This window comes from Schistocerca americana, chromosome 6 (assembly GCF_021461395.2).
Source record: "Schistocerca americana isolate TAMUIC-IGC-003095 chromosome 6, iqSchAmer2.1, whole genome shotgun sequence".
NCBI classification, from domain to species: Eukaryota; Metazoa; Arthropoda; class Insecta; order Orthoptera; family Acrididae; genus Schistocerca; species Schistocerca americana.
The window spans coordinates 150,829,932-150,853,591 of NC_060124.1; the positions used below are offsets into that span (position 1 = coordinate 150,829,932).

General features: G+C 43.3%; 1 protein-coding gene across 2 annotated transcripts in view; it reads right to left on the reverse strand.

Moving 5' to 3' along the window:
* The window catches only part of LOC124619907 (sister chromatid cohesion protein PDS5 homolog B-B), a 188,039-nt gene that overhangs the window by 22,223 nt on the left and 142,156 nt on the right, over positions 1–23,660 (reverse strand). For both annotated transcript variants that reach the window (XM_047146541.1, XM_047146540.1), the window contains exons 19-20: positions 16,307–16,578; positions 1,184–1,528 (exon numbers count right to left, since the gene is read on the reverse strand). In XM_047146541.1, the coding sequence (XP_047002497.1) occupies positions 1,184–1,528; positions 16,307–16,578 (617 nt within the window). The remainder of the gene's footprint in view (positions 1–1,183; positions 1,529–16,306; positions 16,579–23,660) is intronic.

Below are 23,660 nucleotides of genomic sequence, written 5' to 3' on the forward strand. Positions count from 1 at the left end.
GTGCAAGCTTTCAGAGCCAGTGGCTCCTCCTTCTGACAGAAGTGTTGATGGGGAAGGAAGAGGGGTGAAAGAACAGGACTGTTGAGGTTTAGAAAATGGGAAGAGTTACGGAAAAGTAGCCCAGAAGCCTTGGTGATGGGAGACTTTACTGGACAGTATGAAAAGGAAAGACTGAATCAATCAGACTGATACCGTCTTTCCTTCTCATCCCATCCCATATGTCTCCCCTGAGCTGGGGTTCTGGGAGACTTTTCCGTAACTCTCTCCATTTCCTAAACCTTGCCAGTCCTTTTCCTTCATCCTTCTTCGTTCCCCTTCAACCCTTCTGCCAGAAGACGGAGCCACTGGCTCTGAAAGCTTCGACATTTCCTTAATTTTTATATGTACTGTCTCCTGCCACTACTAAGTGAGTAGATTTTTTATCCGTCCAATCATATTATAATGAACATGTAACGTGATTGCGAAGGACTGTTGAAACAACATTCATAGCTGTGGCATCACAGATTTTTCTTTTTCATGCAAATGTGAAGCATTAAAGCAAATCATTTCATACCTTTTGTAAACGAGCAGGCTTTAGTAGTGTGTTATTTTTTAAAACATGAATTGATTTAATGAATCCATGCTTTATTAAGAAAAAATACTACATAATTCCAAACAAGTCACATTCTTGCTACTGATTTTCATATTTTGTTTCATGCTACAAGTATCTGGTGTGTGTCCACCACATCAGGCACAGGACATGTCAAAAAATATGAGAATTCCTTCCAAAGTACCTGAGCAGATCGCTGTGATTCTTTTATGTTTACAGTCACTGAAGTTACTCAGTAGTAGCAGAACAGTCACACGTGCGCGCGCGCGCGCACGCCCGACCGCCCACCCACCCACACACTACCCCCCCCCCCCCCCTCCTCTCCTCTCCTCTCTCTCTTAGGATAAAATGTGACTGGTGGAATCATGCATGTGGCATTTAGTTAATAAAATACAGCTTCATGAAATTAGTTCATTCTGAACAGACTGATATGTTTTTTCACTGATATCTTTCTTTTCAAGCACCACAACAGTCAAGCAAGGATCAATTCAAGATCATAATGCACAAATGAGTTGAATAGACAAAAAGCTATTAGAAGATACAATGAATAATTGCTACAAAGCTTCCCTTCAACAGCAAATCAGCCACTCCTACCTTTACATCATTTTCACCAGTTGCACCAATGCCAGTATTAGATGGAACTGGTCGAGTAGGGCGACCCCTTGCTTTACGAGCACCTCGATCTGCCACTCCTGTACCACTAATTGTGCCAGTAATTGGTGCCCCAATAGTGTTATTTGTGGAACTTGGTACATTCCGCTTCGCTGACGACTGAAGCTCTGGTGGTATGTAGATTCTCGTGTTAACAAAGATATTATCTTCATGCCTTCGGAAGTACATAGTTGGTATACGAGCCTCGGATGGGAACTCCTTCATGTCAAAATTAGTTGTTTTTGACATTATGAGGCTCATTGCCAAGTCACAGACAGCCCACATTTTCTACAGAAAAAGAGATTTAGCTGTTAATTTCAAAAATTACATTCATAAAAAAATAATTCAAAAATTTTTATCTAATTAAAAACAAATGTGAATTCACTAACAGAAACGTGTGATGGAAATATTTTTCACTCCAACGTACTTCTTTACAGCACAGAAATTTTAATTACATACATCAAATGTAAGAGGTGCTTCACAAACATTCATCTTATTGCACAAGACTATATCTTCTACATGAATGGGTTAAATTTTAACTTCCACATCAAAACTAAAAGTTTACCTTTGAGCCACTTAATGTGGTTGCCGATAGGATTCTCCCTGGTGCAGCTTGCATTCTCAGTTTCAGAAATGACATATCTGGACATGTTAGTGATTGACTTCCTCCACAATCCCAAGAACAAGTTAAAAATTAAACTGGCACAGGACGGAGCACTTGCATGTAGAAGTATTTCTTTACAATGAGCTGCCATGACAGTGGACTAGTCACAAGGAGTGTACGGATCTTGCATTGCACCACTGGCCTCCAAGATTGCCTGATTGCATGGTGTTGTTGTTGTTGTTGTTGTGGTCTTCAGTCCTGAGAATGGTTTGATGCAGCTCTCCATGCTACTCTATCCTGTGCAAGCTTCTTCATCTCCCAGTACCTACAGCAGCCTACATCCTTCTGAATCTGCTTAGTGTATTCATCTCTTGGTCTCCCTCTACGATTTTTACCCTCCACACTGCCCTCCCATACTAAATTGGTGATCCCTCGATGTCTCAGAACATGTCCTACCAACCGTTCCTTCTCCTAGTCACGTTGTGCCACATGCTCCTCTTCTCCCTAATTCTATTCAATACCTCCTCATTAGTTATGTGATTTACCCATCTGATCTTCAACATTCTTCTGTAGCAGCACATTTCGAAAGCTTCTATTCTCTTCTTGTCCAAACTATTTATCGTCCATGTTTCACTTCCACACATGGCTACACTCCATACAAATACTTTCAGAAACGACTTCCTGACATTTAAATCAATACTCGATGCTAACAAATTTTACTTCTTCAGAAACGCTTTCCTTGCCATTGCCAGTCTACATTTTATATCCTCTCTACTTTGACCATCTTCAGTTATTTTGCTCCCCAAATAGCAAAACTCCTTTACTACTTTAAGTGTCTCATTTCCTAATCTAATTCCCTCAGCATCACCCGACTTAATTTGACTACATTCCATTATCCTCGTTTTGCTTTTGTTGATGTTCATCTTATATCCTCCTTTCAAGACACTGTCCATTCCGTTCAACTGCTCTTCCAAGTCCTTTGCTGTCTCTGACAGAATTACAATGTCATCAGCGAATCTCAAAGTTTTTATTTCTTCTCCATGGATTTTAATACCTACTCCTAACCTTTCTTTTGTTTCCTTTATTGCTTGCTCAATATACAGATTGAATAGCATCAGGGATAGGCTACAACCCTGTCTCACTCCCTTCCCAACCACTGCTTTCCTTTCATACCCCTCGACTCTTGTAACTGCCATCTGCTTTCTGTACAAATTATAAATAGCCTTTCGCTCCCTGTATTTTACCCCTGCCACCTTCAGAATTTGAAAGAGAGTATTCCAGTCAACATTGTCAAAAGCTTTCTCTAAGTCTACAAATGCTAGAAACTTAGGTTTGCCTTTCCTTAATCTTTCTTCTAAGATAAGTCGTAGGGTTAGTATTGCCTCACATGTTCCAACATTTCTACGGAATCCAAACTGATCTTCCCCAAGGTCGGTTTCTATCAGTTTTCCATTCGTCTGTAAATAATTCGCGTTAGTATTTTGCAGCTGTGACTTATTAAACTGATAGTTCGGTAATTTTCACACCTGTCAACACCTGCTTTCTTTGGGATTGAAATTATTATATTTTTCTTGAAGTCTGAGGGTATTTTGCCTGTCTCGTACATCTTGCTCACCAGATGGTATAGTTTTGTCAGGACTGGCTCTCCCAAGGCTGTCAGTAGTTCTAATGGAATATTGTCTACTCCAGGGGCCTTGTTTCGACTCAGGTCTTTCAGTGCTCTGTCAAACTCTTCACGCAGTATCATATCTCCCATTTCATCTTCATCTACATCCTCTTTCATTTCCATAATACTGTCCTCAAGTACAACACCCTTGTATACACCCTCTATAAGTACAACGCCCTTGTATCCACCCTCTATATACTCCTTCCACCTTTCTGCTTTCCCTTCTTTGCTTAGAACTGGGTTTCCATCAAAGCTCTTGATATTCATGCAAGTGGTTCTCCTTTCTCCAAAGGTTTCTTTAATTTTCCTGTAGGCAGTATCTATCTTAACCCTAGTGAGATAAGCCTCTACATCCTACAATTTGTCCTCTAGCCATCCCTGCTTAGCAGTTTTGCACTTCCTGTCGATCTCATTTTTGAGATGTTTGTATTCCTTTTTGCCTGCTGCATTTACTACATTTTTATGTTTTCTCCTTTCATCAATTAAATTCAATATTTATTCTGTTACCCAAGGGTTTCTACTAGCCCTCATCATTTTACCTATTTGATCCTCTGCTGCCTTCACTATTTCACCCCTCAAAGCTACCCATTCTTCTTCTACTGTATTTCTTTCCCCCATTCCTGTCAATTGTTCCCTTATGCTCTCCCTAAAACGCTGTACAACCTCTGGTTCTTTCAGTTTATCCAGGTCCCATCTCCTTAAATTCCCACCTTTTTGCAGTTTCTTCAGTTTTAATCTACAGTTCATAACCAATAGATTGTGGTCAGAGTCCACATCTGCCCCTGGAAATGTCTTACAATTTAAAACCTGGTTCCTAAATCTCTGTCTTACCATTATATAATCTATCTGATACCTTTTAGTATCTCCAGGGTTCTTCAATGTATACAACCTTCTTTCATGATGCTTGAACCATGTGTTAGCTATGATTAAGTGATGCCCTGTGCAAAATTCTACCAGGCGGCTTCCTCTTTCATTTCTTAGCCCCAATCCATATTCACCTACTATGTTTCCTTCTCTCCATTTTCCTACTCTCGAATTCCAGTCACCCATGACTATTAAATTTTCTTCTCCCTTCACTATCTGAATAATATCTTTTATCTCATCATACATTTCATCAATTTCTTCATCATCTGCAGAGCTAGTTGGCATATAAACTTGCACTACTGTAGTCGGCATGGGCTTCGTGTCTATCTTGGCCATAATAATGCATTTACTATGCTGTTTGTAGTAGCTTACCCGCACTCCTATTTTGTTATTCATTATTAAACCTACTCCTGCATTACCCCTATTTGATTTTGTATTTATAACCCTGTATTCACCTGACCAAAAGTCTTGTTCCTCCTGCCACCGAACTTCACTAATTCCCACTATATCTAACTTTAACCTATCCATTTCCCTTTTTAAATTTTCTGACCTATCTGCCCGATTAAGGGATCTGACATTCCACACTCCAATCCATAGAATGCCAGTTTTCTTTCTCCCGATAACGACGTCCTCTTGAGTAGTCCTTGCCCAGAGATCCGAATGGGGGACTATTTTACCTCGGGAATATTTTACCCAAGAGGACGCCACCATCATTCAATCATACAGTAAAGCTGCATGCTCTCGGGATAAATTACGGCTGTAGTTTCCCCTCGCTTTCAGCCGTTCGCAGTACCAGAACAGCAAGGCAATTTCGGTTAGTGTTACAAGGCCAGATCAGTCAATCATCCATATGGTATGTGGCCTTTTTGTTGGGGAGGGGGACTGGAATAGTGGGAGAGATTGTGAAAAATCTGTCTTTGCACCTCCTTGTCCAACAGCTTTAGGTGTGAACTGTCATACCTGAAATACACTCCGCACCAGATATCCGAAATCTTCCCGACCGTTACAATGTGACTAACAGGTGCCCACAACACATGGGCAGAGGGGTACTGTTCAGCACTAATACATCTGACTGTTTTCAGTTTGCCACGTGTGTCCGTTGTGTGTGCAGTACAAGTTCTATCATCCTTAGTGTTTTCCTGAGTTTCTATTAGTAGTACACAGTGACTTCAGATTGAAATTATGATGCCTATTAGTACTTGAAAACTGACAGGCAGAAAACTGAATAGTCAGGTCTCGAGACGTGTTATAATGTTTATGGAAGACAAGTCCTCTTAGGGAAGGAACATTACCGTGCAGCAAGTTCAGCTTAGGGCCAATGTGGCAACAGGCACTTCACACAGCTATCTCCCACAAATTAAAAAGAAAGGCAGGCTATCGGAATCTGGCAGAGGAAATAAGTAAGTAACTCCAGATAAAAAATTTAATTGCAAAATAGTTATAGAAACTGATAGTTTTCTTAAGGCTATTTGTTTGTTTTGTTTTGTTTTAGGGCGCAAAAAACAACTGAGACCATACGTGCCCAAGTCAAAACTATAGAACGCAAACACAGAGGCAAGGGAAACGCAATATGTCAGTCCCAATGGAAAGAATAGGAGACATCTGAATGAGACACGTGAGAAAAGGACTAAAAAACACCTTACAAAAAGGGAGATCCAAAATTAAAAATTAAACTGCCTTCACCATATTGCTTCAGCAGGTAAAACGTAAAACACGAGCGACAGCCCACACGTCATTTGCTAAAACAGCTGATAAACCAGATGCCAAACCTAAGATGGAACGTAAATTATTAAAAAAAGGGCATTCCAGGAGGTAGTGGCAGACAGTTAAAATTTAGGCGCAATGCATACAAAGTGGTGTGGTAGTGCCACTGAGCAAATGATGATGGCTAAAAAGGCAGTGCCCAATACACAGCCAAGTTAAAATAATCTCCTCTCAGCGGAAGGGCCGAGAGGAGGTCGTCCAAGGCGCCAGGAGAGGCTTCATATGCCAAAGCTTATTCCCATGAAGGGATGACCAGTGGAGATGCCAAAGGTACACCACCTCCTGACAGACGGCAACGCAGAGATCATCGGAGGAAACAAAGGTACTGGCGGGCTGAGGTAAGAGGACTGCAGCATTGGCAGCAGCGTCAGCAGCTTCGTTTCCTGGCAGATCGATATGACCAGGGACCCGAAGAAACATGACATTGGCTCCACCAAGAGTGAGCAAGTGACAAGTTTTCCTGTACCCACTGCACTAAGGGATGAGCAGTGTACAGTGCACAGAGACTTTGGCGGTGCTGACCGAGTCGGCGCACAGGACATAATTGGGAAGGCTGTGTTGCCGGATGTACCCTGCGATCTGGTACAAGACGAAAAGCTTGGCTGTAAATACTGAGGAATGGGCTGGAAGCTGATATCAAAAGACACGGGTGCCAATGATGAATGCACACCCAACCCCACGGTCAGTCCGAGAGCCATCACTGTATACAAAGGTACTATTGCTAAATTCCATGTGAAGGTCGTGAAACTGAATGCGATAGACTGAGGCTGGAGTAATATCCTTAGGAAGCCAATGAAGGCCAAAGTTAACATGGGCTGCTTCATGAAGCCAAGGTGGTGAAAGGTTCACACCCACGGGGAAAGTTACAGGCAGTGTGACATTAAGCCACCGTAGAAAGTGGGCTCCAAGAGGTAACAGAGATGAGGGATGAGCCCCATACTGACGATCAAAGGAATCATCAAAGAAGGAGGCATAGGAAGGGTGGCCACGCATGGCAGACAAACGGCATGCATACCTGCTGAGGCGAAAGTCACAGCGGTAGGAAAGTGGTAGTACAGCAGCTTCAGCATACAGACTCTCAACCCGGCTGGTGTAAAAGGCACGCGTCGCCAAATGGATGCCATAATGATGGAGAGTGTCGAGACGGTGTAAAAGGGATGGGCGTGCAGATGCATAAACAAAGCACCCATAGCCGAGTTTCGAATGGACAAGGGAGCGGTACAAAAGGAGGAGGGTAGCACCCCAAGAAGTACCATTGAGGACACACAGGACACTGAGGGACTGTGTAAAGCGGGCTGCCAGATGAGAAACATGGGAGGACGAAGGCGGTTTCCTATCGAGCATGAGCCCCAGGAATTACGTAGTGTCAAAGAACGGAAAGGCAACAGGCCCAAGATGTAGAGATGGTGGGAGAAACCATTTGTGCTGGCAGAAATTCATACAGATGGTTTTGTCAGTGGAAAAGCGAAAGCCATTGGTGATGCTGCAGGAGTGAAGCCGAACGAGACAGCACTTAAGATGCCGCTTAGTGAGGCAGGTCTGTGGAGAACTGCTATAGATGGCAAAATCATCGACAAAAAGGGAGCCAGAGACGCCCGGCGGGAGACAGGCCATGATAGGGTTAATGGCAATAGCAAAGAGGATGATGCTCAGGACGGAACCGTGAGGCACACCATTTGCCTGAATAAGGGTGTCCGACAAAGCAGAACCCACACGCACCTTGAAAACTCGGTCTTGTAAAAATGCCCGAAGAAAACAGGGCAGAGTACGGAGGATACCAGTTCTCCAGCAGGTGTCGTAGGCCTTCTACAAATCGAAAAACATGGCCACAGTCTGGGATTTCCACAGAAAACCATTCATGACATGGGTGGACAAAGTAACGAGGTGGTCAAGTGCAGAATGCCGCACTCAAAATCCACACTGTGCACTTTTGAGTAAATGGCGAGATTTGAGCCACCACACCAGCCGGGCATGAATCATACGTTCCATCACCTTGAAAATGTAGCTGGTAAGAAAGATGGGGTGGTAGCTAGAAGGAAGGTTTCTGTCCTTACCGGGCTTACGTATGGGTATGACTGTGGTTTCAAGCCAGCGTCCAAGAAATGTGTCCTCAGCCCAGATGCGGTTTTGTGTGTTAAAGTGCTTTCCCCGCAAGAGAGAGGTGCTGCAATATCTGAATGTTGATAGCATCTGGCCCTGGGGAGGAGGATGGGGATGAACTGGGAGCATGATCTAGCTCCCTCATAGTGAAGGCGGTATTGTAGCACTCACGATTTGGAGAAGAGAAGGGTATCGCCCGCGCCGCCTCCCCTCATTTCCTTTGGATAAGGGCAGGGTGATAGTGGGAAGAGCTCGAAACTTCTGTAAAAAGGTGGCCCAAGGAGTTGAAGATAGCTACTGTCAGGCTGGAAATTGGGGAACGGATCTTGGTTCCAGAGAGCTGTCGGAGGTTGATCCACATGACAGAGGAAGGTGTGGATACTGTTAAAAGAACTAGTGAATGAAATCCAAGTAGCTCTTTTGCTATCCCAGAGAACTCGACAACACTTTGCAGACATCTGTTTATAATTAACGCAGTTTTCCAGCAAAGGGTGGCGGTTAAAAACAAGGTGAGCACGTCACTGTGCACAAATTACGTCGCAGCACACCTCAGTCCACCAAGGGACTGGGGCATGACGTGGTAAAGAGGAAGTGCGAGGAATGGAATGTTCTGCAGTAGTAAGGATAACAACTGTGAGATTGTCTATAAAATGATTTATCTTAATAGCATGAATATTTATATATGTGTTTGGAGAGAGAAATTGATTTTTCATTGCGACTTTACTATAAGTTGTAAATGGTACCTGAATTTTGGTTGCTGCCTCCTTAAATGATCAGCTTCTGCACCAGTTGGTGACGTATTATGGAATTTGGAGGAAGTTATTGTTCTTCAAGGTTTAAAATAGGACTCTGTTAGTTACTTGGTCATGTTGTGGATAGCTTTGAGCCCAAATTTTCGTAACTCTTCATACCTAAGGGACCACTGTTGTAAGTAAATAAGATCAAACAGCAACCTGCTTTTCGTGAGAAATGGAGATTGCTTGGCACACAAAACTTCCTTCAAACTACACGTCCTGTTGCATCAAAATTGGTCAGTGGAGTTTGGCACCATACTATTATACAGGAACATAATCCAATCACTGCAATTAAGAAAGGATGAGAGGTTGTTTCGTACTGAATGAAAACTACAGAGAATGCATTTCCTTTCCTGTATTTTAGTGAACTTTGTACACTTGCTATTCTGTTGACTGATAGCCAGCGATGACAATGAAGTTCACTTCCTTTTCCAAATACAAGATATTTCTATTCTTCACTTCCAGAAAGTTTGTATACATAAAACTCTTACACATACTTTACTCGGTTTTATCACTGAAATAGCAATTTTCATTAAATGTAACAATACATTCTGAGCGACGGCCTAGCAACACGTCCTCTTTCCAAAAGATACAGATTAACAGTCCTCTTTTATATAATAAATCATACTCAAAGATTCACAGCTACTACCGGTGCGGGCATTGCACGCTTAAGAGTTTCTTGCTGACCAGCTGCACTTCACTTGGTATTTACATACATTACTGAGCTTCTCAGAGTAAAATTAGGCCAAAATAGTTAAGAAAAGGACAGTGAGGCTCGAATAACATTACAAGTCCACCTGGTCATCACAACTGAAAAAACCTTGTTCTGCAAAAGTCGCCACGGAGGAGTAAAGTTGCCAGTCAGCCTTAGTAAGCTGCTATTTGAGTATGCAAGTGGATGGGGTAGGAGTCAGCAAACGGAGAGCACACGGGAAATGGTCGCTTGAGTAGGTGTCAGAAAGAACGGACCACTCAAGACGATGGGCAAGCTGGGCAGTGCACAAGGATAGGTCCAAGTGGGAATAGGTGAGCGAGGAGTCAGAAAGGAAAGTGGGTGCACCAGTATTAAGGCAGAAGAGGTTGACTTGGTTAAGAAGGTCAGCCAAAAGGGCACCTCTCCGACAGGTCCTGGAAGAACCCCAAAGGAGATGATGCACATTAAAGTCACCAAGTAGCAAAAATGGGAGAGGTAGCTGCCCAACAATAAGCTGAGGGAAGTCTGCCCTGGTGACATCGAATGATGGAGGTACATAAATGGTAAAGAGGGAAAAAGTCAGGTGGGGAAGAAATAGCCGAAAGGTAATAGCTTGATGACGGGTAGTCAGGGAGATGGGCTGGCTATGAACGTCATCTTGTACGAGCAGCACGATGCCCCCATAAGATGGACTGCCGACCTCAGGGGGAAGGTCAAAATAAATCGGTAAGTAATGTGGAGCATCGGCGTGCTTGCGTGGTCGGTGGGTGGAGTCCAACGCCGAAAAACGGTTGGTGGTGTGCACTGGCGAGACAGAGGCCAGCCGGGCTAAGCGACCATGTGGCGACACCATGGAGCAGGATCTTCGAGTTGGTGAAGGGGAAGACCGTTTGTCTTTAGCGAATTTCTTTAAGCCCTTCCGGGTAGAGGAAGACTTGGGTGGTGTTTGGCTGAAGGGACGGAGGAAGTCTTCTCGGGAGTACTCCTTCTGGCCTTTCCTGCCTGCCAGTTGTATAGTAGGTAGCTCTGCCCCTTTATGCAAGAGTTTGACAGTTTGTCCTTCATGGAGCAGGGGTAACAAGAACTGAACTATAAGTGCCAGAAGGGAGAACACAGGGTTTGCGACTAACCAGTAACTTGCGAGCTACTGGGTAAGACACTTTCTCCTTTACCTGAATCTCTTGAACAGCCCACTCATCTAGATACACGGGACAATCCTGGGAGGAGGCGGTGTGGCCACCATTGCAGTTGATACAGCATGGAGAGGGAGGTGGACATCGTCCTCGTGTGCATCCCTGCCACAGGTTACGCATTTGGCTGGGTGTCGACAAGATGTTCTGGTGTGATTGAACCGATGACACTGGTAACAACGCATCGGATTCGAAATGTATGGCCAGACTGTGATGATTTATAGCCAGCTTTAATCTTGGATGCCAGCACCACCCTGCCACAGGTGAGAAAAAGAGTGTGGGTGGGCACCAGGGAGGAATCAATCTTTTTCATTACACAATGGATGGCAATGACACCCTGATTGGAGAGGTAAGATTGTATTTCAGCCTCAGCTGGACCGTCAAGCAGCCTGGTGTAAATCACACCACAGGAAGAATTCAAAGTTCTATGTGCCTCGACACGAACAGGGTAGCCGTGGAGAAGCAAGGCAGCAAGTAATTGTTGTGCTTGAACATCAGAAGCCGTCTCCATAAGCAAGGTGCCATTCCATAAACGAGAGCAGGATTTCATAGGGCCAGCGATTGCACCAACACCTTTCTGCATAATAAACGGATTTACCGTGGAGAAGGAGTGACCGTCTTCCATATGTGAAAACGTGAGGAATCGTGGAGCAGCAGGAAGGGTCTTTGAATCATTAGTCTCATTACGTTTACATTTCGTCGACGTTGATGGAGAGGATGAGTGACTCATAGTGAGGAAATCCCCCACAATTGCCAGCGTCTCCGATGGCGTGCTCCTTCCAACTGGGGGCCTGTACACAAGAGGGCGCACCAACCTTAGGTGAGTCTTCACACCTCCCGAACACCTGACGGAGGGACCAACGTGCAATCTGGGAAGGTTACAGCTCAGGCAATCACTCCTCCCTGGGCCTGGCCTGTACCAGGTCCTACCTGTTGACTTGGGGCTGCGAATTATGGGTTACCCAGTCACCTTTTACGTGTCAGATGCGTGGGCTGGCCTTCAGGAGTGCACAGGGAGGAGGAAGAAAAAAAAAAAAAGAGGATCCTCAAACGCTGAAGTGGAGGAACGAGAGGAGAAGGGAAACAAAGAAAGGAAAAAGGAGCCAAAACTGAAGTTGAGATTGTTCGCAAGTCAGCAACAGAATGCAGAACATTCCCAATAATACCCCAGACATGTTCCCCAAGGGAGGGGAAAATGAATAGCAAGAGGATACACATACAGCTCGTAAGGCAAAAAGTGCTGCATACACTGGGGCCCTGTGGTAGCCAAACACAAACCCGAGTGATGAGCACCCTGGAGCGGCGGGGGGAGGGGGGGGGGGGGGGGGGGGAGGGGAAACGTTTACAACTATTTTTATCTGACTGAAAAACAAGTTCCTACAGTGGAAGGAGTTAAGAAGAAGTTGAAACAATCTAAAGACTTTCAAGATAGTAACCCTACTGTAAGGCGTTATTAAAGAAATTAGGTTTCAACTGGAGAGAGAAAGAGAAAGAGAGAGAGAGAGAGAGAGAGAGGGGGGGGGGGGGGGGGAGGAGGGAGGCAGGCTCAATACTGTTCGAGAGAATCATCATCCAAGATAAAAGAATTGCATATTCAAAGCAATGTAAAAAATTAATTTAAAGAGGGAAACAGACACATTGTTTACATTTATGTCTCATTCTACTAAAGATGATATTTCAAATTGGCAGACAAAGGAATGTAACCCATTCTCAGATGACATGCTGAAACCTGTTCTATACGAGTTCATTTGACGAACCACTCAAGGACTGTTGGGTAATCCACTGATAAGACTCGACAAACTGCAGTACACAATGCTTTAGACCTTCCTCCTTACCACCCAGAATTAACTCCAACAGATTATTTGAGCTACTGTGAAAGGTTGGACAGCTTCCAGGAATGTTATCTGCAACATAACATTTATAAAACAATTGTGTGTGGAGAAATTTAATTCGACAGCTAAAGAAGACTGGATACCAGGGCAGACAACATTGAAAGGTAAATAAAAACTTTGATCCTAGATATAACTGTAAGAATTACCTCTTGGTTGCATCTGCATGCATGTAAAATATATATCCTTGTAAAACTGGATGGTGATTTTGAAAATAAAAGCTTTAACAATACTGTGTCTACATTAAAATGTACTCCATGTGCTCCACTTTCATTTATATTGAAAATATAGTCTTGTGATAGTGTATTAATCTCTTTGAAACCACCTGTATTACATAATCAATTTCTAACTTACAAAAAGACAGATATGAATTTTTAAGCATTTGTAATCACGAACAGGTCAAACAAAGATTAAAAGAGGCCACTGACATAAGCAGTTTGCCACAGGGAGGGAGGGGGAGGGGGGGGGGGAGGGCCAATTAATTTCATACGCAAAACAAGTGGCACCTTTGATTACCACCGTAATGAACATTTGCCTGAGAAACGTTTTTAGCCTTCTATTATAAATTACATATGAAGATGACAGGGAGTGTTGTCCAACATTTTTTTATATTCAACCAAAGGTTCACGACTGGTTTTCATGGCACTTTTGATATTACTCCCTGTAAAACTTTTAATAAGATATGTTTCTGGGTGTTGATTTTACTAAATCACATTTTTTTTCGAATCTTTCAGTTATTTCCACACTCAAATTCCAAATTTCTCAGAACTATATTTTATTGTATGTGAGAGCAAGTGTTTCCTCATTAGTATATTTTAATAATGTAGAAGAAATATACAAATATTTTGCCCAGAATGCCATGGCAGAAGTGATCACACCATCCTTCTGAGAGACTACATTCTCAATCCATTTCTTGTCAACGTATTATAAATTCACTCAAGTTATGTGATGCAGAACCTGCCAACAAAACACCCGAAATGAAACACAAACAAAGACGCGCACCTGCACACACTCACACACACACGCGCACCTGTGCACCTACACTTTCTGGCTGTGTGTCCTGTCAGCACAAGATAGGTGCACAGGTGGCAAAGTTTCCATTCTCTTTTTGTGTGTGCCAATCAATGACGCCTTTACTTCTAAATTGGTTGCCATTTCCCTCTACTGACTTAAACAAAGACCAACCAAAATATCTATAAGACTAGGTTGGTTGGTTGTTTGGTTGGATTAAAAGAGGGGGAAAGGGACAAAACTAAGAGGTCATCAGTCCCTCAATGCCACAAGTGTGAGAATAAAACAAACGAGACTGACAACTCAAAACGGAATGAAAGGAAAAATCACAAGAATGATGAAGGGCAGCAAACATGTAAATGGACAAAAGGGGACAAGAAAACCACAGAAACGCAAGAAACGGGATGAACAGATTAAAACAACAAAGCAGATTACCATGGCTGGCTGACCATGGGAATAAAAAAGGATAAGCCAGCCACTCTGCAAAGCATTAAAACCTTCACCCTAGAAGCACTAGGGTGGAGGACACAGAGGGACAAAGGACACGTACTAAAACTGATAAAAAGAACATGAACAAAACATAAAACTAAATCAGCCGATGAGGCGTTGCTCCCAAAGTAGGTGGTGTGGGAGCAACAGGGAAAGAAGTGCCCCCCACCATCAAGGCAGCAGGTCTAGTCTCCCAGTTCTGAGAGGCGACAGGAATTCAAGGAGCTGATGGGGCGAGAACTGTTCTCGTAGTGGTGGTGTACGAGGTGGTCATAGCCACAGGATGTAGGCGCTCAAATTTCCTCTTAACCTCAGTGTAGGTCAGTCGGTCCAGGTTCTTATACTCCATGATTTTCCTCTCTTTCTATAAAATCCTGCATTCTGGTGAGCAAGGTGCATGGAGTATTGGGATGCAATGGTAGTCAACTATCTCAACATGTGGGGCTGGAAGTACAGCGTGAAGACATATGGCTGAATTTCCAGCACTTAAAGCACCACATCGGGGGAGGGATACATGGCTTGACGTCACAGCAGTAGACAATCACCTTGACCTTCTCAGGCAATGTATCACCCTCGAGGGCCAAGATGAAGGGACCGGTGGCAACCAGGTTATCCCTCGGACCCCGATGGATGCGCCGGACGAAATGAACATCTCGCCACTCTTAATTGGCGCGCAGCTCGTCATCAGATTGCAAAAGAAGGTCCCTGCTGAATGTAATACTCTGGACCATAATTAAGCTCTTATGACACATGATGGTAACGGAAACATCCCCCAACTTGCCACAAGAGAGTTACGCCCGTGACTGGGCAGAGGATGCTGACCCAGAGCACATTTTGGACAAGCCCTCCTCCACCTCCCCGAACTTGTCTTCCAAATGCTCCACAAAAAACTGAGGCTTCATGGACATGAAAGATTCCCCATCAACTCTCGTACATACGAGGTACCGGGGCAAATAAGCTTCACTGCCATCCTTAGCCTGGCATTCCTCTCATGGTGTGGCCAGGGTGGGGAATAACTTGGGGTCATATTTCTCAGCATTAAAGTTAAACTTTGCCCACTTAGAGACTGCTGGCGGCGGACCACCAGCAAGAGATGATGTACTACGCTTCATGACGTGTCATCCGCCCTGATGCCACCCACTCCGACCAGGGGCCCTCCGCATGGGCACCACCCAGCCACAGCAAAGGCCACCTGGCAGGATGGCCATTTCTGGGATTCTCGATGCCCCAGGGTGACGGGTATCTACTCCTTGGCATACATGGGGAGTAAGCAGCGCAAGCAGCAGAGTGATCCCTTTGTTGTCAGGAAGCTACAATCAATAGGGTACATGGTGGCCCCACCACAACGGACTGGCTACCATGCTGGATATGAGGTACAAAGAAGTTCATGGTCACCGTCAGCACAAAGTGACACTGCATAGTGTGTGGTGGAAACAGCACCCAGGAAGTTGTACTCGCCAAAGAGATAGACAACTGGCGGGAATGCAATGCGTCAACGAGAAAGTGGACTAAAAATCTCAATGCACAATGGACACATGTACCATGTAAGGCGCCCTTCCCTAACTGGCTCGCTCTTCAGGAAAATTTTGAAAAATGGTGGTCAAACCCTATAGGGGACCACCACATAAAGGCCCAAATGCGTGAGACTACTTTTAGTCACCTCTTACAACAGGCAGGAATACCTCGGGCCTATTCTTACCCCTGGATCCGCAGGGGGCTATAAGATTAAGATTTTATGAGTATTCTAGTCGAGAATTCTGTGACTGGACATCATTATCTATTTATCAGACTAATGGAAGCAAAACAATAGTTCATCTCCAGTTTTATTTACAATTTTAATTGTAAGCTGTTGTTCCTCCCATTACCCTCTGGACACCCATTGTCATATTAGCAATTAGTACACACTAACAGAACTTCATTTTGGGCACATCAATTTGATACATGTATATACTAACAGCTTCAGACTTTTTTTTTAAAAAAAAGTATGTAAGCGGTACTCACGTGATTCACAGCATCCTCATCTCCTTTAAATGCATCTTTGTGATTCTTCATCCTTTCAATGAGACTCTTGTAGAACCCAAAGCAATAGAGATCATTTTTTGTTATGAGTGGTTCCATAACAAACCAGAGGCACTGTTTGATTTTCATGAGCTGATCCAAGTCTTCATGAGAAGTATAGAAAGGATGATGAGTCAGCACAGGTACAGCAAATACCATCATGTAGTCAGGAAGAATGTGTGTCAATTGGGTGAGTCCTTTATCTAGCAGGCCAGCTAATGAACATTAAAAAAACAGAAATACATGTTTCTTAAAGTAACCAACACACGTACTACAACAATTAGAAAACTAGACATTTACTATTAAACTGATAAAATTATATTATTTAAATCAACTATCTTCCCAATTCATCCATGTCCTAAGTCTGTTGTAACATTAATATTATTATTCATATTTTTAATATTATGTACCACAATATTAATAATTATAATTACATTAAAATTTATTTATTTTATAACTAATATTTATATACCAGCTGCTGAAAGAGGAAAAATTGGGCAAAAATTCCCAGACAGTGTTTATAATATAATCAAATCTCTAGTTTTTTAAATATCTTGAACTTTGAAACCAGTGGGAAACAGTGAAATGATTACAAGATAACAATGGACTGGCAGTAAAGGTTCTAACTTCAAAAGTATTTCTATTGACTCGAAGCATTACTCATGAGGAATGGCACAAAAACTGAGCCCTGCCCCCCACCCATATTTACTTAACCTTTTGTATGAGCCTCCAATCCATAGGAGGAGTGCATACAACATATGTGTAACATGTAACATGAACGAGAAGAATATGTGGGCTATGGTATGTCGGACATGAGATACAACTGTTTCTACATCTACACGATTGCTCCACAATCACAATTAAGTGCCTGGCAAGGGTTTCATTGAACTGCCTTAAAGTTATTTCTTTACTGTTCCACTCTCGAATAGCATGCGGGAAAACGAGCACTTAAATCTTTGTGTGCGAGCTCCGAGTTCTCTTATTTTATCATGATCATCAATTCTCCCTAAGTAGGTGGGTGCCAACCGAATATTTTTGAAATTGGAAGAGGAAGCTAGTGATAGAAATTTCACAACATACTGCTGCAATGAAAAATGCCTTTGTTTTAATGATTGCCATCCAATTCACATATCATGTCTGTGTCACATGTTAGTTCCCTGTGACACAGATCCCTCATTGCACAACAATATTCAAAAAGAAGGCTGACAAGTGTGATATAAGCAGTCTCTTTATTAAACCTGTTGCACTTTAAAGTGTTCTGCCAACAAATCACAGTCTTTTGGTTTGCTTTACCCACAACATGCATTCTGAGGATAAAACACAATACTAAGCAAAATTTAACATATTTCTGCCATGCAATGTAAGATGATTTACAGATTATAGATGTGCATGTGGTAAGCTCTGTTTTGAATCCTTTTGGGAGGCACCATTGCACTCTTTGGGCACGCCTCATGTACTAGCTCAAAGTGTCTACATATTGTTGATTACCCTCCATAATACTCAAACTTCACATAGTTTTTGCACTGAAGCTGTGCGGTTAGAATCTCTGAGCGTGATATGTTGAAGTGTTGAGAGATGTTTTGTGAGGCGTGATTGACTAGTACAGTGTTTATGAAAGGCAATCCAGGTTACAGTTCTGGCCTACCACTGTGTAATTACTTGTCTGTTCCAAAACTACTATGATATGTTTTTATGCAAGTGTTTCTCCTGAGCTATAATAACTCACAAACATGTTGTGTGATGCCATGAAAAAGGTATTTACTGTGTTATAGAATACCACATAGGTTTAGAATCTATTAATCAACTTCTTTACTGAAAATATGAGTGCCCCTTGTGCCTCCTTGTACAGGGACTTTAAGGGATCTACCCAACAGCTGTAATATACTTAATAGTTCATAAAGAAACTCCCAATCCTATCAATTTGCTCTGCAGGCCCATAGCGGTATATATGGCCCTGATGTAACACCACACTTTCTGTAAATTCCACAGTGGCCAGTCACCACATGAAAAAGGTATGTTATCAAGTGAATAACTACTATGGTCATGCCATGAGATGTCTACTGTCAAATGGCTAAGGGAGATGGGAAGAGGAAAGTTCCTGGGCACATGCACAACATGAGTAGCCACATCATAGCAGCTAACGTCAACGTCAGTGTACTAAGTGGGGAAATTATCTTAGTTTAGGCTGCACAGAAGCCAACTCATATGCCTGCAAGCTGCTGCACAGGCACAGTATCTTTGAAAGCACACATGTAATCTGTCAACTGATCTGTGCATTTTGTCTGGAATTTTGTAGGCAAGGACAACCTGCAAGTAGTAAATGAGACACCGAAAGGCATATTGTCTGTAGAAATCTGTTTTGGGTTCTTCAGCGGACGAGTTTCTTTGATAATTTGATGAGGTCTCAACAACTTAAGTAGCTGGTACTCTCATTATCCTCCATTACTTATAATGAATTGATATCAAACTCTTCGGTATCACTATCCAAGCACTTCTCTGTGGCCATCACCACTCTGTTCTCCCACTTATTAACCACCTTTATCATTTTGTGCAAGACATAGGAATCCAACATTCACTTACCCTGAGACTTTCCTTTTTGTTGTTAAAAGTTGGTATAATGCTTATAGATCTCTCTGTCTTCTCAGAATAAACAAATATGGCAACTACTTTTCACAGATAGAACTTGAGTTTCAGTGAAGTTTTACTTACATTTGTGTTCCGTGACCTTGGTGTTAATGAACTGCTCAGTACTTCTGATACACACTTTGTCACAAGTGCACAATATTCCGTAAACCCAATTTGTCTTTGGCCACTCTGAATAGCACATTTGTTATGTTGGTTGTCCTGCCAACTGTCTTCATGCCATGCTCTTGGAGTGCATGTTTATTCTGTCTGCCATTCTGGGGTTGGCACTGATGCTACAGCCTGAACTAACATCATTTGCCCACCTAGCACGCTGACAATGAGACCGTTGATGTTTGCTGCTAGGAGGTGGCTACTCGTGTTGTGCAAGCACAAAGGACACTACCTTGGCCTTCTGACAGCAGACCACAGTAATTCTTCACTTGATAATGTTTTCCTCTGTGTTGACTGGCCACCATCGCACTTACAGAAAGCATAGTGACACTTTTACATCAGGGCCAATCACAATGCTAAGGACTATGGGGCCAAGTTCATATGACTTGGTGTTTCTTTAGGAACTATTAAGCATATTACAGTTGCTGCGTGCATCACATAGAGTCACTATGTATGTATGCACGAGGGGGAGGCCATATTTTCAGTAAAGAAGTTTCCAGATTGAGATTTTCACTCTGCAGCGGAGTGTGCGCTGATATGAAACTTCCTGGCAGATTAAAACTGTGCGCCCGACCGAGACTCGAACTCGGGACCTTTGCCTTTCGCGGGCAAGTGCTCTACCATCTGAGCTACCGAAGCAAGACTCACGCCCGGTACTCACAGCTTTACTTCTGCCAGTATCTCATCTCCTACCTTCCAAACTTTCTTTCAGGAGTGCTAGTTCTGCAGGTTCGCAGGAGAGCTTCTGTAAAGTTTGGAAGGTAGGAGACGAGATACTGGCAGAAGTAAAGCTGTGAGTACCGGGCGTGAGTCGTGCTTCGGTAGCTCAGATGGTAGAGCACTTGCCCGCGAAAGGCAAAGGTCCCGAGTTCGAGTCTCGGTCGGGCACACAGTTTTAATCTGCCAGGTAGTTTCAGTAAAGAAGTTGATTAATAGATTCTAAACCTTGGTGGTACTGCACACCCCCTACGGTGTGTAGTGAAGGACAGTTTGTGTACCACTATTACTTCCTCATTTTCCAGTTCTAGTTGGGTATGGTTCATGGGAAGAATGATTGCTGGTAAGACAAGGACTGTAAGCTGGATTGCTGCCTTTCACAAACAGTGTGGTAACCAGTCACATCTCATAAATATAGATCATCTCACACTTCAAGTCACTCCCAGAGATTCTAATTACACAGCTTCAGTGCACAGAGATTCTAATACATCTTCAGTCCAGAGAGTAAGGAATTTAAGTGTTACGGAGGGGAACCTGTGATTAGTAGACACTTTGAGTTAGTCCACAAGGTATGCTTGAAGAGTGAAATTGGTGTCACATTGCCCCCAAAATGCACATATAAAGATCCAAAACTTAGTCTTTCACACCTATATCTATGCTTTGAAAACCGCCTTACAGTGTATGGCAGAGACTTTGTATACCACCATAATCTTCCTCCTTCCTATTCTACTGTTGAACAATGTGCAGAAAGAATGCCTACTTATGATTCCAAATTGCTGGAATTTTGTTGTTTAATTCATTACTGAGATATAAGTAGGAGAAAGCAACATATTACCAGTCTTCAAAGAACTTCTACTTTTGTAAATTTAACAGTAAGCCTCTGTGTGATATACAATACTTCACTTGTGATATCTATCATTCGAGTTGAATAATCATTTCCATCACACAAACACTTACTAAATGAACACATGACAAAATGTGCTGGTCCACTTTGAATCTTCTCTGTATCTATTAATTCTGCTTCGCAAGGGCCACAGGTTGACAAACAATATTTAAAGCCTATGGATGAATATAAATAATTGAAAGAGTAAACATACATACTTAGTCGTCCACAGGTACGTAAACAAGACTGAGAACACTACTTGCCTCTCTCTCTCTCTCTCTCTCTCTCTCTCTCTCTCTCTCTCTCTCTCTCTCTCCCTCCCTCCCTCCTCCAGATACATTGACCTCGCTGACTACACTGTGCGAGCACTGAAGCTAAACTGAGGTGGTGGGATGTGTCGGGTGGAGTGGGTGAGAAGAGAAAGGAGATGGGGAATGGGAGGGAGGATTGGGGAAGTGTGGCTGACAGTTGGGAAGGAGAGGCAAAAGGTACACCGGACAGGAATTTGTCACCAATGAGCTCTTTCTGGCTGCAGGCACAGGGGCTGTGCACAGCACACAATGATGTGGCAGTCTGGATTGGAGGGGGAGATAGAACAGATGAAGAGGGATCCTTGATGGGTACATAGGACAGGACTTGCATCTGGATCTTCCGCAGTGGCATGATCTTGTGGCAAGGGCTTGGGACTGGGTGTGGCGTAAAGAGGAAACACATCCAATTCCAGTCTTGTCACAGACATATCCAATTGTATAAGAGGTAGGGTCATCTGTGAAAGCCGCATACCATATATCAGCTCTGCTGTAACTTCTGCACAGCGATTTATGTGGACTTGACCACCAACCAGTTGTCCATCTGAATGAATTATCATTGTCAAACTGTGATTAAGAGGTTAGTTGACCATTCAGTGGATCCCGCTGAGAATGACCCGGTCCACTTCTAGCCAACGAATCTGTTTCTAGGACCCATACTTCCTAAATCGTTTCAAGTGGTTGTTACAACGTAAATCATACCAAAAAAGTATACATACTCATAGATGTTTAACAGTTGTAGCTGTTTCCAGTTGATTATTAATAGTGTAGTCAAATAACATAAGGTCTTTCCTCCAATTTATACACAATTCATTATATTTGCTTACAACGACGTTCAAATGATAAGGTTTTACCGCTAGCACTGAATTGTGTAGGCTTTTGTTCATTTTGCTACTACTTTCTGGCAATGTGTGTTTTTTACATACGAGGGATGGAACTTAAATAGTGGCAACTATTTATTCACAACTGATACAAAAGAGTTACTTGTTTGCACCTGTTACTGTCCTTCAAAGTAGTCACCAGTGGTGTTGGTTGGTTGGTTGGTTTGGGGAAGACCAGACAGCTTGGTCATCGGTCTCATCGGATTAGGGAAGGATGGGGAAGGAAGTCGGCCGTGCCCTTTCAGAGGAACCATCCCGGCATTTGCCTGAAGTGATTTAGGGAAATCACGGAAAACCTAAATCAGGATGGCCGGATGCGGGATTGAACCGTCGTCCTTCCGAATGCGAGTCCAGTGTCTAACCACTGCGCCACCTCGCTCGGTACCAGTGGTGTGTAGAACCCATTGCCAGCGATGTGGAAGGCGTAGTATAGCGTTAGCAGAGCCTGTTCTGTTGATGGTGCGAATGGAGCAGTCTACTGCCTGTCGAATCTCTGGAACAGTTCTGAAGTGAATGCCACGAAGTGGTTCCTCCATTTTCGGAACTAAATCAAAGTCACAAGGACTTAAGTCCGGGGAGTATGGTGGATGGTACAGTACTTCCCAGTTCCACTGACCGAACAGAGCAGCCACAGCTTGTGTTGTATGCACCTGCACATTGTCATGCAAATGACGGATGGGTTGCGCAGAAAGTGTCGCCGCTTCTTTCGCAAAATTGGTCGCAGGTGATGCTCGAAAGACGAACAGTAATACTGTGCATTGACGGTCTGCCGTGGAGGAACGTAATGCGTTAGGATAACACCGTCACAGTCGTACACAAGAAATACCATAACTTCAGACCGCTCCATTTGCACCATCAATAGAACAGGCTCTGCTAATGGTATACTATGCCTTCCACATCGCTGGCAATGGGCTCTACACAAAGCTGCCAACTACTTTGATGGACAGTAACAGGTGCAAAACATGTAACTCTTTTGTGTCGGTAGTGAATAAATAGTTGCCACTATTTAAGTTCCTACCCTTGTACTATGGAACTATCCATAAATTCCTCATGTAGTTTCCAACAGTATCCACACTGTCATTTACACTGGTGTACAAAATTAAAGCAACAATCTGCTATTTCCCCATCCTGTGACTAATTCACGAGGTTATAATATAAACTATCAACAGAAGTCCTATGACCATGTTCTGCACAGAAAAAGGCATTCCAGATAACGGACAACCACACCGACAATGACATAAGGGCACCTATCAAATTGGGTGGTGTTTGCCTGGTAGTCCCACATCCAAAATCCCTGTGTACATAGTCACAGGCAGTGCAGTATGGCACAGACAAAAGGCCTCCCAGACTCACTGTGATGGAGGACTAGAGGAAGAATGGAAGTAGGACAGTTACAAACTTGTGTGGCCGGATGGCGTAATGTAAATCCTTCTGTTGTTTCTCGGACGTGGCGACAGTTCATAGAGACTGAAACTGTACCCTGAAGACAAGGGCAGGGACAACCACATGTGGCATCTGAAAGAGAGAACTGTTATTTGGCTCTAAGGACATGATGGTACTGGCATCTGACCTTGCAGCAACCACTGGACATTTTGTATCGAAGCAAACGGTGTACACAACCCAATGTTTTTTTACAGATGAGTTGTGATTTGGTCTGGAGAGTAATTCTCGACGGATTCACATCTGGAGGGAACGCGGAACACAATTTTGGG